Source organism: Gorilla gorilla, chromosome 8, assembly GCF_029281585.2.
Source record: "Gorilla gorilla gorilla isolate KB3781 chromosome 8, NHGRI_mGorGor1-v2.1_pri, whole genome shotgun sequence".
In the NCBI taxonomy this organism is placed as follows: Eukaryota; Metazoa; Chordata; class Mammalia; order Primates; family Hominidae; genus Gorilla; species Gorilla gorilla.
Window position 1 is genome coordinate 134,427,570 of NC_073232.2, and position 16,574 is coordinate 134,444,143.

General features: G+C 50.8%; 1 protein-coding gene across 5 annotated transcripts in view; it reads left to right on the forward strand.

Annotated features, from left to right (window-relative positions):
- The window catches only part of TACC2 (transforming acidic coiled-coil containing protein 2), a 257,941-nt gene that overhangs the window by 142,015 nt on the left and 99,352 nt on the right, over positions 1–16,574 (forward strand). For 4 of the 5 annotated variants that reach the window (XM_063710544.1, XM_055353961.2, XM_055353962.2 and 1 more), the window contains one exon: positions 7,018–7,152. The exons of the other annotated variant lie outside the window; for it this stretch is intronic. In XM_063710544.1, coding sequence (XP_063566614.1) covers positions 7,018–7,152 — 135 coding nt within the window. The remainder of the gene's footprint in view (positions 1–7,017; positions 7,153–16,574) is intronic. 5 annotated transcript variants of the gene reach the window in all.

Here is a 16,574-nt window from a genome sequence, read left to right on the forward strand (position 1 = left end):
TATATTTATATTTATATTTATATTTTAGATGTAGTCTTGCTCTGTCGCCCAGGCTGGAGTGCAGTGGCACAATCTGGGCTCACTACAAACTCGGCCACCTGGGCTCAAGCGATTGTTTTCCCTCAGCCTCCTGAGTAGCTGGGATTCTAGGCGTGCACCACCATGTCTGGCTAATTTTTGTATTTTTAGTATAGATGGCGTTTTGCCATGATGGCCAGACTAGTCTCGAACTCCTGACCTCAGGTGATCTGCCTGCCTTGGCCTCCCAAAGTGCTGGGATTACAGGTGTGAGCCACTGCACCTGGCAGAATTTTTTTTAATTTAAAAAAAAAAAAAGTAGGGCTGGAGCATTTGCTTTAAGCCAGCTGAGAGAAAAACAGAGAGCAAGCCTCACTCCTCCTTCCCTGTTGCCTGCTAATTCTTTGGTGCCCTGCCCTCTAGTTTCAAGAGCTCTTTTTTTTTTCTAAGTAGCAGAAAAAGGAGAAGGCACCTCTATTTCTAAGGTATTTCTCAAATAAAATGAAAGGGATTTCGATGCACCCTTTCTCTATTGCTAATGCCACTGGAGGGCATCAAAATTTGCTTCTTTCCTCAGGGAAGAGCTGTGAAGCTGCTTCGGGGGTTGAGCTAACCCTGGATGACAGAGAAAGCTGGGCCCAGATCTTCTGGAACTTTGTACAAATGACCACATTGCCTATGGCCACTTGTACTCTCATCTGTTCAGTATTTTCATTTAAAAAAAAAAAAAGCAGTATGAGCCTGGGTAACCCTGCCTCTACAAAAATTAGCCGGGTGTGTTGGTGCATGCCTGTAGTCCCAGCTACTCAGGAGGCTGGGGTGGGAGGATTGCTTGAGCCCAGGAGGTGGAGGTTGCAGTGAGCTGAGACCAGGCTGAGAGCCTGGTTGACACACTGAGGCCCATCTAAAAAAAAAGCAGAATGGTTTTTTCAATGAAACCTTCCACCTGCTGTACCACTATGTATTAAGCAGTGAAATGGGACACATCCAAGAGCCTCTTGTGCTTTTCCCACAGTCAAGAATCCACGCAGAGAGGTCCCCTGAGAACTTGAGGACTCCCATCCACACGGCTGAAAAATTACTCACTGGACTTGTGTCTGTGGGTCAGACTTCAGTGTGCATCAGAATCACCTGCTGACAACCCAGATATGCTGCCCCCTTCCCAGAGTCTGATTGAGGGGGGCTGGGAGGGGCCCACACCTGCATTTCCAGTCCTTGGAGAACCACCAGGTGAAGGCAGTGTTGTCCAGGTGCTTGCTTTTCTCCTCACCTGTGAACAGGTTTGAGCAGCTCATCACAGCTCCTCAGGAAGGGAGACACCAGGCCCAGCAGCTGGCAGCTGAAGTTTCTGATCCCTGACTTTGGACAGAAGGAGGTGGGATAGCCCCTGCTGAGTGTCATAGCCTCACCAGCGAGTTTCCAGATTCAGAAGCAGAGTTTAAAATGGTCAGAAGTTGAAAGGCCAGGGAATTCATACTGACTACAGCTTTTATTTCTTCTCTTGCTTCCAAATCATGTAGTTTTTTTTGTTTTTTTTTCTGACTGCACAGTAAGATTTTTTTGTCTTCCCTCTATGGGTATGCATAAGTGAGTTCAACCACCTCACAAAGGTTAGTTGAACCTTTATTTAAGCAGGTGCCTTATTAAAAACTGAATGATAGGCTGGGTGCGGTGGCTTACGCCTGTAAATCCCAACGCTTGGAGAGGCCAAGGCAGGGATCACCTGAGGTCAGGAGTTTGAGACCAGCCTGGCCAACATGGCAAAATCTTGTCTCTACTAAATATGTAAAAAAATTAGCTGGGCGTGGTGGCAGGCATCTGTAATCCCAGCTACCTGGGAGGCTGAGGTAGGAGAATTGCTTGAACCTGGGAGGCGGAAATTGCAGTGAGCCGAGATCGTGCCATTGCACTCTAGCCTGGACGATAAGAGTGAAACTCAGTCTCAAAAAATAAACAAACAAACAAAGACTGAATGATAAAGTGGAGGAATTATTTTTAATTTAGAAAATGGATCTCCCAAAAGTCTTCTCTGAATAACAGAATTCCTTTGTACCTTTAGAAGGTACTTTGACATTCACGAATCAAATTTGTGGAGCCAGCACCCAGCGTGCTGAGTAAATTGGGGTGCACCTTTACATTTCTTCAGAGCCTTTGAGTTTCCATTGTCTGTCTGGCTGCTGTTGGGTTGAACCACATGAACTGCCACATTGGCAAGTATCAGATATTGAGAATTTCATACGGTTCACACTAACACAAGATTCTGTTCTTGTTTTGGTTTTTCATGCTTCTTGAGCTGCTTTATCTGTATAGGCAGATTTTGACTTTCTGAATAAATAATCTTGGATATCCAAGATCAGTCTCCTTTTATCGCTTGTGTCTCCACCCCTGTAGCCTCTGTAAACCAGGACTCATCCCCAGAGAGCTCAGGACATAAGGAAATCTTGCCCCTGGGCCCGCAGAGCTGCTGGTGATGACCAGGCGTGGGGATTCATAACTTGGACGATCCAAGCCAGACCAAAGCCTCACCTACGGTTTTGGGATGGTGTTTATCACTTTTCCCTTGGTGAATATTTTCCTTCCTGCTTAAGTTTTGCTTGTGCCAAATTTGAAAATAACATCCCTCCTCTGAGCACGGGCTCACTCTGTGAAGGTAAAGTGGATAGACGTGTGCCAGGGAAGAGCTGACCAGCCAGTTCAGGGTTAACTGCGCAGGAGCCCAGCGCGCGCTGGAAATATGCAGATCAGCTTGTTTGGGGCTGCTCACGCTCTCACGTGAACTGGCTGGTGCTCGAATGCTGGTGGATCTCACCAACGACCAGAAATATCTGGATGTGCCTGCCTCGGAGCTTCCAGCCAATTCACAAGCACCTCTCAGCACCTTCTGATTTTGGCTTTGGGGCTTTTCAGTGGCTGCCTCTGAGAGATGCCTGTTCTATCTCCCATTGCTGAGTCTCATTTTATCGAGTCCCAGGCCTCCGTGGGACTGGCTGTCCAGCATTTGTATCAACCAAGCCTGGCTCTCCAAACCCACAATTTCACAGCACTTTCCTTTCTGCACTTTGCATCTCACCTTCAGCATGACCTGAGTCTTCGGCCTTAACGCTTGCCCTATTACGTGATCATGCGCACTTGGGAATTTCGGAAGAAAAAAATCAAGAGGCCTGGGAGGAAGGGCTGTTGGTGCTAAATGCCTTCCAGATGGTGATGTGAAATGGGAGATAAGATGCTGTCACCCATCTGGCCAACAGGACTGATGTGTTTGGCCTGCACCTTGGGGGCTGTTACCACCCTCCCGTGACAGCCTGGGCCACTCTGGTGTTTGTCCTTGCACAAGGGCTTAATTTGGCAGCTCCAGCCAATCTCTGAAATGAAATTTGCTATCAGTTCAGTGAGGGATCTGCCTAGCGGGACTTAAAAGCCCTGAGCAGGGAATCAAAGGACAACAGCTGCTGACGGTGTCTCACTGCGGCCGGATCTGCAGGGCTGTCGGGCTGAATGTGAGCCCTGGAGCCGTGTGTGTGGCTGGAGACTGCAGCCGAATGGGCAGTGGGACCAGTTGTTGTTTGTGAGGACCTTAGCAAGGTGCTAACTCAGGGACAGCAAACTCTTTGGATCCATTGTCTCTGATCCATTGGTAGTGGTTCTCTAGGGATCTGTGTTGCGATGGATTCTGAGGTCTTGTCCAGCTGGGCTTAGCAGGAAAGAACGCCTTGATCAATAAGTCATGGCTGTCTGCTGAAAGCGTGGTGGTTTATATGCTGTCAGCTCTGTCCTAAACAAAAAGAAATAGGTTGAACTTAAATCAACATATCCTTCCTCTTCCAAAAATATAAACACTCTACATGCATTTGAATTCAGCTTCTTTGTTATTCCAATAAGGTTTGGAAAACACTGATTAACTCCTTAAATGGAAAAAGGCATCCCAGACGTTTAGCCCCAGGCTAGCTTCCCGCCGGAAGAAGACAGCAAGATAACTCTAGCAGGTGGAATGAGACCACAGAATGTGCGAACCCCATATCAGTGCCCTGCTGTCTCTGGGCTGGGTTTGGCAGCTGTCTGGAAGGTTCTGCAAAGGCCTGGGATTGGTCCTGGGCATTTGTTCAGGGCCCGACTTCCTGAGAACAATGTCTTTAAGAGGAGTCACTGCTGGTCACGGGAGGCTTGAACGCAGACGGGAGCTGACTGGGGTTGTTGGTGAGGAGCTGGCTGCCGGCTGTCCCTACCTGCTTACTCGCTTTGCTTGAGCAACATTGCCCTCTGGCAGCTCAGGGGGAGTTCAAGGGACCTTGATTAGGCTCCTGGAGGACCAGCTTCTGAATGCCGTGGAAAGTCAGGGAGGGCTTTAGTCAGTGGAAGGACCTGATCAGAACTTGAGTTGGGTCATTCTGGTGGCTGTGGGGCCTTGGATCTGAGGGGACAAAACAGAAAGCAGGCACAGCAGGATAGCCCAGGAGTCCTGCTCAGAGAGGGCAGATTCCAGAAGGAGAAGGAGGTGACTCAGCAGGAAGGGGTGATGAGGGGCATGGGAATGAGAGAACTGGAAGTCAGTGCCAGGGCCTGGCGGGCTGATGGTGCCACTACCTTGCTGGGAAAATTGGGGGAGGAGGAGGAGGGTCAGGAGGGAAGAGGAGAAGTTCTGTTGGGCCCAGGAGGTGTCTGTGGGGGCCCATGTGTTAGCGCTTGGGCTTGGATGGTGAGTCACTGAGTGTTTCCTCGTGGGAGCCTGACCTCCTCGGCCCCTGGGTATGAGCCAACAGGCGGTGGAAGGAGGGGGGCTCCTTTCTTAAATAAGCTGTTGAGTCACAGTTGTTTGATGCCTTTGGCTAACGGGACCCAGCCAGCGCAGGAAGGGTGTGGCCATGGCAGTTGGGACCAACAGAAGGAAGGGAGGAGGGAGCAGCCAGGTGGCCCCTCAGGAACAGGAGCAGCTGTGGGTGTTAAGGGCAGGCGGGGGAGCTTGGTGAGTGAGCCTTGGTTGTGCTGCCCCAGGGTGTTCTCAGAGATGGGGCAGGTGTAGCCTTGGGCATCCGCATCAGATCCCAGGGCTGTCAGCTGTCACAGAGCTGGCTTTGTTGTGATTAGCAGCGGGCCACAGATCTAAGGTAGCATCTCCCCACACCCGCCACTGTTTTCTAAGAGGGAGATCCTTCCTTGCAGTTTGAGAAAGAGTACCGTTAAGTCACAGAACCACAAACAATACCACCTTTCCACAATTTGCATTAAACTAAGTAAAATCTTGGTGGGATGTGTGTGGTGGAGGGAGGAGCACAGCAGTGTAATTTCTTGAGAAAGCGAAGTTAGACTAGTAGTTTGCGTTTGTAAGTGGTCCATTTGCTGATTATGAGTACATGTCAGCCTCCAAAGTGCAAAATAGCTCTCTTAGGGAGCTTAAACGCCCCTGGTAGTTTGCATTATTCATTTTGAGTCATTCTTTTACAAAATGATTAATTTTAGCCACTGCCCAAATGGTTGCAAATAATAGTTTGACAAAGGAGGCCAGTCACTCCATCTGTAAATCCACTTTGCTGTTTTGCTGGGTTTCCTCCAAGCACTTGTAATTTTTGTTCCCCCGTGGATTGGTCTGCTCTGGGCTTTCCTAGGTCGTTATTTCTTGGGCTCTGTTTTTCTCTGTGGAGCCCCGAGGGAGCAGGCAGCGTGGGTTCCAGCCCTGGCTCTGCTCCCACACTTGGTTGCAGCTAGTTGGACACTTGGCGGTATCCCCTCTGCCTGCTGTGGGCGGCCTGGCCCAGGGTTGGGATCCTGGGGTGGATGTGGCAGATGTGGCCCCTGTCCTCGTGGAGCTCTGAGGCCAGGACGGTGAGGGGCTGGGAAGTGCCTGCTGGACCTGCAGAATCTGCTAAGCTGTGACCAGACTTATGGGCAAGACTGAGTCCTCTGACCAGTGTGCAGTGTGGGCGCCTATGGCAGCTGCCCTTCAGACCAGGGTGCTAGCCTGTCAGGTGGACCTCGAAGAGATGGAGTGAGCAGACATAGCAGCCCAGAGGCCCACGCACCCTGGACTCCTGCAATCTGGGAGCTCCCTGGAGGTGTTTACCCGCAGAGGGAAGCAGTGATCCCTCACTGCAAGGGCTGTGACGCCACAAACCCCAGCTACCACCTCAGGCTGGGTTTCAGGCCGTCTGTGCTGAGTCTTGTATTACAGCCTGGCTACCCCAAGACACCTTCAGCCTGGCCAGTCCCACTGTGGACCAGAGCAGGGATGGCTGGAGAGGCTGGGAGGGCACCACCCTGAAAGCTGTTCCCAGGCTTTAGTCTGTGGAGGCCATTGCTAGCCTTGCTTTTTGCCAATGGGGAAAATCAGAACCTCTTCTGCACTGCAAGCCTGTGCCTTTTGGCTTTTGTGGGGAGTGGTCTCCAGTGATACCCCCGGAGGCCCCGCACGCTGTGGTTCCCCGGCTGTCCAGCAGGGGGCACTCGTTCCCTACTCGAGGGCCACACTCCGGCTCTGAAACTCATTCCTCCCCCAGGACACGGGTGGCCCAACTGGTCCCGGGGCAGGTTCCCGAATTACCCATCATCCTTTTCCCCTGGATTTTTCTCAGCCTTAGGATTTGCGGGCAAAGCCTGGGGAATTTGTAAAGTTGTATTTTAGTTCTCACCTTGTAGAGTTTCATTGCCTATCAAAAACGAATAGAAATCATCATAAAAAAATTCTCTCCTCCAAACAAAAATCAAACGAGAAAACTCACATAGCGTGTCCCGGACACCTGAGCTGCCTCTGTTAAAGAAACCCGGTTCTACAGGAGCTTAAGGAGGGAGGAGCTTAAGGGCCTGGCCTGGGAGCCGCTTCGTTGCAGCTACAGGCCCTGCTGTGCAGAAGTGGAGGCCTGGATGGGGAAGCCGGGGAGCTAAGTGCTGGGATTTAAAGAGTCCATTCCATGTGTGGGCGGGTGGGTTGGGTGGGGTGAATGGGGCCTGATGAATGTGCCATTAATGAGCCCAGCACCATGTGGAATAATTCCCTCATTGTGTCCCCAGCATCTCCCCAGCTGCTGCCCATGCGGGTCTTGCTCCCTCGGCTGCAGAACACATAGCTTCGCCATCTGCCCCAGCTGGTGACAGAGTAGAAGCTTCCACTCCCTCCTGCCCAGATCCGGCCAAGGACCTCAGCAGGTATTGCGCAAGTCCCCCTCCACAGCACCTGCCCCCGGAGAGCAGGGGCCTGGTGGTCTCTGCCCCCTAGGTCTTGGGGTGAGCCGCATTTAGGATGGTAACAAGGTGGTGACCATTTGGCCCCGTGAGACCATGTCTCTGACCCTTTGGGCCATAGCCGATCTCAGGTTTACCCTTGCCCACCTGCTCCTCATGTCACGGTGGGAAGCATGGTGTGGGCGAGTGCCTTAGGGTTCTGCAGAGAAACAGAGCCAATAGGATGGATGGATAGATGGATGGATAATCTATATGTGTATGTATTTATATGTATATATATATATATATATATATATGCAGAGAGAGGGATTTATTTTAAGGGATTGGCTCATGTGATTGTGGGGGCTAGCAAGTCTGAAATAATGCAGGGCAGGCTGGCAGGCTGGCAGGCTGGAGAGTAGGGAAGAGTTGTTGTAGCAGAGCCCCAAGGCCATCTGCTGGCAGAATTCCCTTTTCCTTGGGGAAGGTCAGTCCTTTTCCTTTAAGGCCTTAAACTGATGGGATGAGGTCCACCCACATTATAGGAGATAATCAGCTTTACTCAAAATCTACGGATTTCAATATTAATCTCATCTAAAAAATATCTCCACAGTGAAATTGAGACAGGTTGGATCAAATATCTGGGTTCAATGGGCCAGCCAAGTTGACACATAAAGTTAATGATTAGAGCAAGTATTTGGAACTCCTGTTTCCATGCAAGCAGTTGGTTTTGATTATAAATCATTAAAGCCTCCTAAAGAGCATTCTTGGACAGTATTTTGTAAAGAGCCAAATGCATCTGGGTGTGCTGAGAACGGCAGGCCTCGGTCCTCAGGGAGCTCCTGCTGGCTGGGAAGCACACAGTGCTGAAAGCTAAGCCATGGTAGAGGGCAAGAATATAAGGGGTGTCCAAAGCGTAGACAACCAGCTGCCAAACCAGAGTGTCCGGAAGTAGTAGAGAAATCAGAGGAAGGGAACATCACCACATGCAGATGATATTCTAGAATACCGGGTAACAGTAGGGTGGGCCCAGAGCTGGACCAGAGTCTGCCTTATCTGGATGATGCCACCCAGACCATTAAACTCTTCTCTGTCCTGTATCTTCTGGCATCTACCTGCAGCTCTGTTGGTCCTGAGTCCCAGAGGGACTTTCCATCCTTCAGATTGTTGTTGGCAGAGCAGGAACATTTGTTCCACCCCTCTTGGATCCACCGCAGTGCCTGGTCTGCCATAATTCTTGGCCCAAGGACAAGGAAATGTATGGGAGGTCTGCTTTTCTGCTGGTGAGATAGTACAAGCAGAGGTTGGGGAGCAGGAACATCCCCAGGTGTTTGGGGAAACACCCTTGGTTTGCCTTGGACATAGTAGGTGCACAACCAAAATGTGTTGGAGAAAGAAATACAATTACTCTTCTCAAATATTCTGCCCTTCAGTTTCTTATAAAGGTAAACATAAATCCACAATATGACCCAGCAATCCCATTTTTAGATATTTACCTATGAACGATGAAAATATATGTCTACCTAAAAACTTGTATGCATGTATTCTTCATAATTGCCCCAAATTTGAAACAACCCAGATATCTATCCACTGGTGAAAGGATCAACAAATTGTGGTATATCTATGCCAAGGAATATTACTCACCCATAAAAAGGAACAAGCTATTGATTCATGCAGCTAAATTGATGAATCGCAAATGCATTAGGCTAAGTGAGAAAGGCTGGACTCAAAAGACTACATTCTACATGATTCAGTCTAGATGAGATTCTGGAAAAGGCAAAACAGTAAGGAATGGAAAACAGATCAGTGGGCACCGGGGGCTGGGATTTGTATTGACTACAAATGAGCATGAAGAGATCTTTGTGGGGGGTGATGGAAATGTTCTGTAAAATTTGTGGAACTATATACCTAAAAAGAGTGAATTTTACTATTTTTTGGTATGTAAGTTATACCTCATTTTTTTTTAAAAGAACTTATCCAAGGGCTAGAGTAGATTTTTGATGAAATCTAAAATAAAAATTTCAACCTTCAGACCTTTTGCTGATGCAGTGTTAGGGTCAGAGAGCATCTCTGGTGCCTCCTGGCACCAGCAGACACAAGTGGTACCCATTTGCTCTATGTCTTTCTTTCCTGAGGTCAGATGGGCTCACAGCTCTCAACCTGTCATAGAAGGCACACTGGGTGATCTCACCTTTAGCCCTGGAGCCCACTCTGTGTGGGTTGCTTCTGAATCTCATTCCTTTACACATCTGAGCCATTCAGCAACGTGAACTTGGGATTACTCTGGGCCAATCACTGTGCTAGGGAAAGGACACAGAGGTCTGGAAGACAGGCACCGTCCTGCCCTCAAGGAGCATCCAGTGCTGGGAGATAGACATGGAGCAATCAGTTACTAGGGGAGAAGTGCAGCACCCTGGATGGATGCGACCCACAACCTCTCTTAGTCTGGGTAGCTGAGGATGGCTTCCCAGGGAATCGACTGAGAGCTTAAGCTGAGTGGGTTTATGTGTGGGCTGGGCCGGAGGTTGCTGAAGATACAGAAGATAATAGATACTGTTGGGGAGAAACAGCATGTGCATGGACCCTGAGGTCCATCTCAAAAAAAAAAGTTATCGATATATTGATACATCTTTATTATAATAACTAAAGTCTATAGTTGCTATGGTTTGAGTATTTGTTGCCTCCAAAATTCATGCTGAAACAACCCCCAATCTGGCAGTATTGAGAGGTGAGGCCTTTAAGAGGTGATTGGGTTATGTGGCTCTGCACTCAGGAATGGGTTAATCCATTCATGAATTAATGGATTGCTGGGATATCATGGGAGTGGGACTGGTGGCTTTATAAGAAGAGGAAGAAAGACCCGAGCTAGCATACTCAGCCCCCTCATTATAGGATACCCTGAACCACCTCCGGACTCTGCAGAGTCCCCACCAGCAAGAAGGCCCTCACCAGATGCAGCCCCTTGACCTTTGACTTCTCAGACTCCATAACTGTAAGAAAACAACTACTTTTCTTTATAAGTTATCTAGTTTCAGGTATTCTGCTATAAGCAACAGAAAATGAACTAATACAATAGTTGATTCACGTTTTCTTAGTTTTTCCCTAATGTCCTTTTTCTGTTCCAGGATCCCATCCAGGAAACCATATTTCCATTTTGTTTCTATAGGTGCCTCTTGGCTGTGGCTGTTTCTTCTTAGACTTGTCTTGTTTCTGATGACCTTGACAGTTTTAAGGAGTTCTGGATGGGTGTTTAGTAGGATGCCCCACTATTGGAATTTGTCTGATGCTTTTCTCATGATTGGACTGGGCCTGTGGGTTTTGGGAGGAAGAACAGAGATCAAGTGTCATTTTCATCACATCCTATCAAGGGTACATACCATCAACATGACATATCACTGCTGACATTGACCTCAGTTGCTTGGCTGAGGTCATGTTTGTTGACTGTCTCCACTGTAAAGTTACTTTTTTTTTTGAGACAGAGTCTCACTCTGTCACCCAGGCTGGAGTGCAGTGGTGCCATCTCCACTCACTGCAACCTCCACCCCAGAAGCTCAAGCGATTCTCCTGCCTCAACCTCCTGAGTAGCTGGGATTACAGGCTCCCGCCACTACGCCTGGCTAATTTTTGTATTTTTAGTGGAGTCAAGGTTTCACCATGTTGGCCAGGCTGGTCTCAAACTCCTGACCTCAAGTGACCCGTCCGCCTCAACCTCCCACAGTGCTGGGATTACAGGCATGAGCCACTGCGCCCCGCCAAGTTCCTTTTTTTCCCCCTTTCAGTACTGTCGTCTGTGGAAGGAAGTCACTGTGTGCACATTTAAGGGGTGGAGAGTTGTGCTCCTCCTCTGTTACGGTGGAACATCTACAGAAATTATTTAGAGTTTTTCTGCACAGGAGATTTGTCTCTTCTCCTTCATTTATTAATTGATTCAATCATGTATTTATATCTGCATGGACTCCTGGATATTCATTTTATTCTTTGGGTTATAATCCAATACTACGTTATTTCATTGCTCCGATTGTAGCAGCTTTGGTCATGGGCTCCTTGGGCTTTCTTTTAAGAGCGTCCAGAAGCCCCCAGGCAGTACAGTGATACGATCGGATCTGCATTGTTAAAGACCTGGCCAGCTGCCTGCCAAGACAGGAGTGGTTTTAGGATTGAGGCCCCCATTTCCTGGGGCTCCCTGACAGCTGTGGTTCCATCACCTTCAGTGCACTCTCCACCTCGACTCTCTCCACAGCTGCTTTCAACCATGCGGCCATGGCCTGGATCCAGGGATCCAATCAACCGTGTTTTTTCCCTTTGGATGAGTTCCTGGAGGTTTTCAAAGCAAGTTTCAAAAATGTAAGGTTGAACATTTGATTTCACTGAAATGGAAGTCGTTATTCACCCAGGCTGAGCCAGAATTTTTTTTTTTTTTTTTTTTTTTAAGGCAGAGTGTCGCTGTTATAGCCCAGGCTGGAGTGCAATGGCGTGATCTCTTCTCACTGCAACTTCCGCCTCCCGGGTTTAAGCAATTCTCCTGCCTCAGCCTCCCTAGTAGCTGGGATTATAGGCACCCGCCACCATGCCTGGCTAATTTTTGTATTTTTAGTAGAAATGGGGTTTCACCATGTCGACCAGGCTGGTCTCGAACTCCTGACCTCAGGTGATCCGACCGCCTCAGCCTCCCAAAGTGCTGGGATTACAGGCGTGAGCCACCATTCTGGCCCTGGGCCAGAATTTGAGGTCCTGGATGGACTCTTGATTTTGGAAATAACGTCTTCCATGGGTTCCTGCCACCAGCCAGGCATCGCCTGTTGGAGCCAGCGTGCCTTCTGGGTGTTATGCGCAGGCAGCTGCAGTGCCCGCCATATCTGTGGCTTTGTCTTCTCTCTTTGGGTTTGGAGGGGAGCAGCGAGGCAGTGAGACCTGGTGTATTGACAAAGAAAGCCCAGGGCACATCTTATTACAGAATCGACAGATGCTCTGTTCTTGCAAACATGCTGGGTGACTTCCTGCTGCCTCTTCCTGCTTCTCGCGGCTGCTGTGGAAACGATGACACAATCCCACATTTCCAGTGCAAATGGCTTTTCTCCAGGAGTTTTCACACTCCCCTCCCCCCACTCTCATTGGTAACCATTAGGCCGTAGGCCTTGGGGAGAACAGATGTGACTTTGAGAGGGAGAAAAGTGAGGTTCTGGGAAGGAGAGAGAGCTTCAAGTCTCTGCCTCCTAACCCTGCCTGGGAGGTAGACCATTGCTGCAGTCACCACGCTTCTGATGGGCCTTCCTTTCCCCTCCATCGTAGCCCTCCTGAGGCTTTGTGGGGTCAGCAGGTCACCCTGACTTTTCCAGAGCTGTCAGCTGTTTGGAGAGCTGTACGACGCTGAAGCCGGGCGAGTGGTCTGATAATAAGAATTTCCAGGAATACAAGCTGAAAGCCCTCACCTCACCAAGGCAGCCACAGCTGACCTCTGAGAGCTTGTGGCAAAGAGCCTGGTGTGTTGGACATGAGCTGAGTGGGTGTGGGTGTGAGCCCACGCAAGCGTCATCTCTGTTCAGAGTTGGCCTCTCACTCCCTGCTGCGGACAGCTGTCCCCTAGGAATTGGTGACTTGGAAACCTGGCCAAGGGCTGTCTGGATAGACGCGGGAGAAACGGGATGGGAGAAGCAGCTGAGCTTCTTGCAGGGAGGAAGCCGGATCCCCGGTGCTGGGCAGGAGGCCCAGGAGACACCCCTTGAGAAATGCTACCCTGAGCTGCAGCCTGTGGCGGCTGTGGCGTTGGCTCTTCAGGCTTTCCTGTGAGGTGCCCCCACATTCCCGGCCCCACCCGCCCTGGGCAGCTGCCCCAAATTGCTCCCTTCCCTCTGTCAACACTTCTCCAAGACTCGAGAGTTTTTCCTGCGCAGGAGGGGAAGGGCAGAAACCTCCCTATTCCCTCCACCCGAGTTAGAGAAGTCAGCCCTTTGGAAAACATGATGCATCTTCGCTCTGGAGCCAGTTCGCCAGTCCGCTCCCCAGCGCGGCACTTTGCCTTGTAGGCGGGGTGCAGATGAGCCTCTCTGCCTCACTAGGGAAAGGGGCTGGGTTGTTGGGCTGAGGGTCTCTGGGGATTAGACTCTGCGCTGACCAAACTGGGCTCTCGTGGCATCATTCCTTGGTTACGCAGGTCAAGTTTCCATTGTTCTCTTGCCTCTGAGGCCCACTGGGTCCGGGGCAGACTGAGCATAACTACGCTGAGCCACGTCACCAGCCGGTGAGACGCGCGGAGGCATTGATGGGTCCCTTGGTTCCTGCTCAGTCTCCGGAATGTGAGCTGCCGCGGAGTGGGTGCTGGGCTGTCCCGCTGGCTTCAGCCTGAGGAGCAGGAGCAGAGGGCGTCAGTTAGATGGTGGCTCCCGCAGTTCCGTGGGCCCAGGTCTGCAGTTCTTTTCCTCCTCCTGGGAGGGGAGGGGAAGGAGAGCCGGCAGCAGCGGGGCTCCCTGGCCCTACTCTGGGGGCACAGCTGGGAGAAGCTGCAAAGCTTCAGCTTGTGACGCCATCTGGGCGGCAGTCCCACGGCCCCTAGAGCAGCTGGGAAGGGGATCCCGCCCTGAAGTGGGGCTCAGGGAGGAACATATGGGCAGGAATCTGTGAGGGCGTGGCTGGACGTGCTCAGCACAGCACTGGTGGGTGGAAGGTTCCAGGGCAGTGTGGGGGCCCTTCTTGCCCTGAATAGGGGCAGCTGAGGCCAGGAGCCCACCCTCCTCCCCCGGCACGGCTGCCCAGGGACGGCCCTCGGCTGCCACTTGATGGTTTTAGGTGCTTGCCCTCCGGGAGGCTGTGTTCCTTCCAAGCCAAATGCGTGCTCTCGAGCCCTTAGACCCAGCGGAGGTGCAGAAAGAGGGGTGGCCAGGAGACGGCTGGTCACAGAGTGCCCCAAAGGTGGTGGAGAAATAGACCCCCAAACCAAGGGAGGCAGGGCCCAGGGAGGTGGGGTAGGATGGGATATGGTACGAGCATGTGCGGCTCAGGACCCCACCATGCCCGAGTGCCTCGCCGTGTTGATGAGTCAGTTTCTTTAATACTTCGCTGTCAGGAGAAGGACCTGCTGAGCGCTGGAGTCTAGGTGGAGTCATGCAGCGTTCCTGGGTCCTCCTCTCTTCTGCTTTGTTTGCATTTTTTGATCCTGCCAGCCAGCCTCTCGGCAGATACATCCCGGTTGATTCTATGCCACGGACTATTCGGAAGGTGGCGCAGGGGAAGGAGCATGAAGTTGGAAAGACATGCCTATTTACCAGCTGTGTGACATGGTGTGAGTTACTTGACTACTCTGAGCCTTGGTTTACCCATCTTTAAGATGGGGCTAGTAGTACCCACCTCTTGGGGGTTATTGTGAGTAGTAAATGTACGTGAAGAATGTAGCTCAGTGTTTGACAAGTAGGAGGCATTGAATTCACATTCCCCCCACTCCAACTCCCAGCAGTGATGGGGAAAAGGAGGCAGACAGAGACAGCTGTTCTGGAAACAGAAAAATACAACATGATAAACAACATAGTACAACATGATAAACTCTCCAATAGAGCTGAGAACAAAAGACTCAAGAGAAGGGAGCACCTGACTCTGCCTGGAGAAGTTGGGAAGGCTTCCCAGAGGAGGCGGCATCACCACTGAGTTTTGCAGCATGGCTAGGTGTTTGCTGAGGGCAAAGAAGGGCAAAAGTGCTTCAGGGAAGAGGAACCAAATGTGCCAAAGCTTGGGGTGTGGCGAGGCCCAGCAGATTCAGGCTGCAGGTCAGAGAGGAACTGGAGGGATTAGAGGGAGGTACAGCAGTCTCAGACAGAGCAGCAGGGTGAGCAGCCAAGGTGGCCATGGTCCTCAGATTTAGAGGGGCCTGCAGCCAGACTGGGGAGTTTGCTGGTGCCCAAGAAGTGCAAAGAAACATGTCTTCTCTTTTCAAGCAGGGGAGAGTCAGGATGGAATTTAGTTTGGGGAAATATCTCTGGTGGCGAGGAGGAGGGTGGGTGGAGGAGAGGCCAGAGGTCAGAGGGCCATGTGGAAGTTGTTCCTGTGGTCCAGGTGGGAGACAGTGGTGGCCTGAACTAAAGCAGTGGCCGTGGGGATGGAGGGGACCTGGGTCTGTCTTTGTGCCTTGCATTCATCCATTCACCAACATTGATTGAGCATTTGCTCTGTGCAAGGCTGAAGGCAGGTGCTGGGATACAGTGGTGACCCTGCAACGTGGGCCACACTGTGTCTGAGGGTGACACTGCAGAGGTGACTACTCCCAGGCTGGACTGTGACTCTGGGCAGGGGCTCGCTGGGAGAAGTTGCCCAGGGCCTGGGGCTTGGCACCAGCATTTCCTCCCCTTACTGCCCAAGGCTGGGGCCCAGGGCCAGAGGGGTGTAATTCCCCATGTGGCTCCACCAAACATGGAGACCTTGGAGTGTTCTCCTGGGCTAAGAGGCAAAGGATGGTGGCTCTTTGAGGATGACTTGCCCACCTTGTGCCCCACCTTGGTGTCCCTGCTCCCATCTCTGTCTAAATACCGTCTCGCTGAGCTTCATTTCCTGGCTTTGCAGAAAGAATTACAGGGTCCTGCCTGCCTTTCTTGGGTTTAGATAATGGAGCTGAAAGCCAATGAATAAAATCAGAATGATTTCTTAAAGAGGGATGGAAGATCCAACAACAACAACAAAAAGAAATAAGCAAACAAAAATGAAAGGGGGAAGTCTCCCAGGTTGGAGGACCTGCAGTCTGGCCAGAGCGGCTCTGCTCAAACCACAGGGAGAAGCTTAACACTGTGGCCAGTACACATGTACTAACCCCATATGTGTCCATGATTGGCACGGACCTTCCCTTACTTGGTGGGCTGCAGTGATACTCTATTCCATTCCATTCCATAAACGCGTGTTGACACGGCTGACTTGATGACATGATTCCCTGGTGCATCGTCCCTGCTTCATTTCCACGAGGAGGCAGCTTGTCCCGAGGTTGGCACGTGGTACCTGCAGTGCCTCTGCCAACACAGCCTGAGACATCTGTCCAGACTGACGTAGTTGGGGAAATGGGCCGAGCCATCCTGCATCCTCACTCTCTGTGGCCAGAACGCTGACTGTTGCAGCACTGTTTGGCAGGACTCAGGGTGGGAACTGGGACCTTGTGGAGAAAAGGGTGGAGAGCAACGTAATAGGCTCTGACTGGGATTAGGTTTCAGGTTTTCCCAGGAGCATCACAGAGTGGCTCTAGTTTTCTTCCTCTTGTGATAACATCTGGCCTTTACTGAGTACTTTCTATGTACCAGGCACTGAAAGCAATGCTTTTGATATATATTTCTTTCTTTTTTTTTTTTTTTTTTTTTTTTTTTGAGACGGAGTCTCACTTGCTCTGTCTCCCAGGCTGGAGTGCAGTGGTGTGATCTCGGCTCACTGCAGCCTCCGCCTCC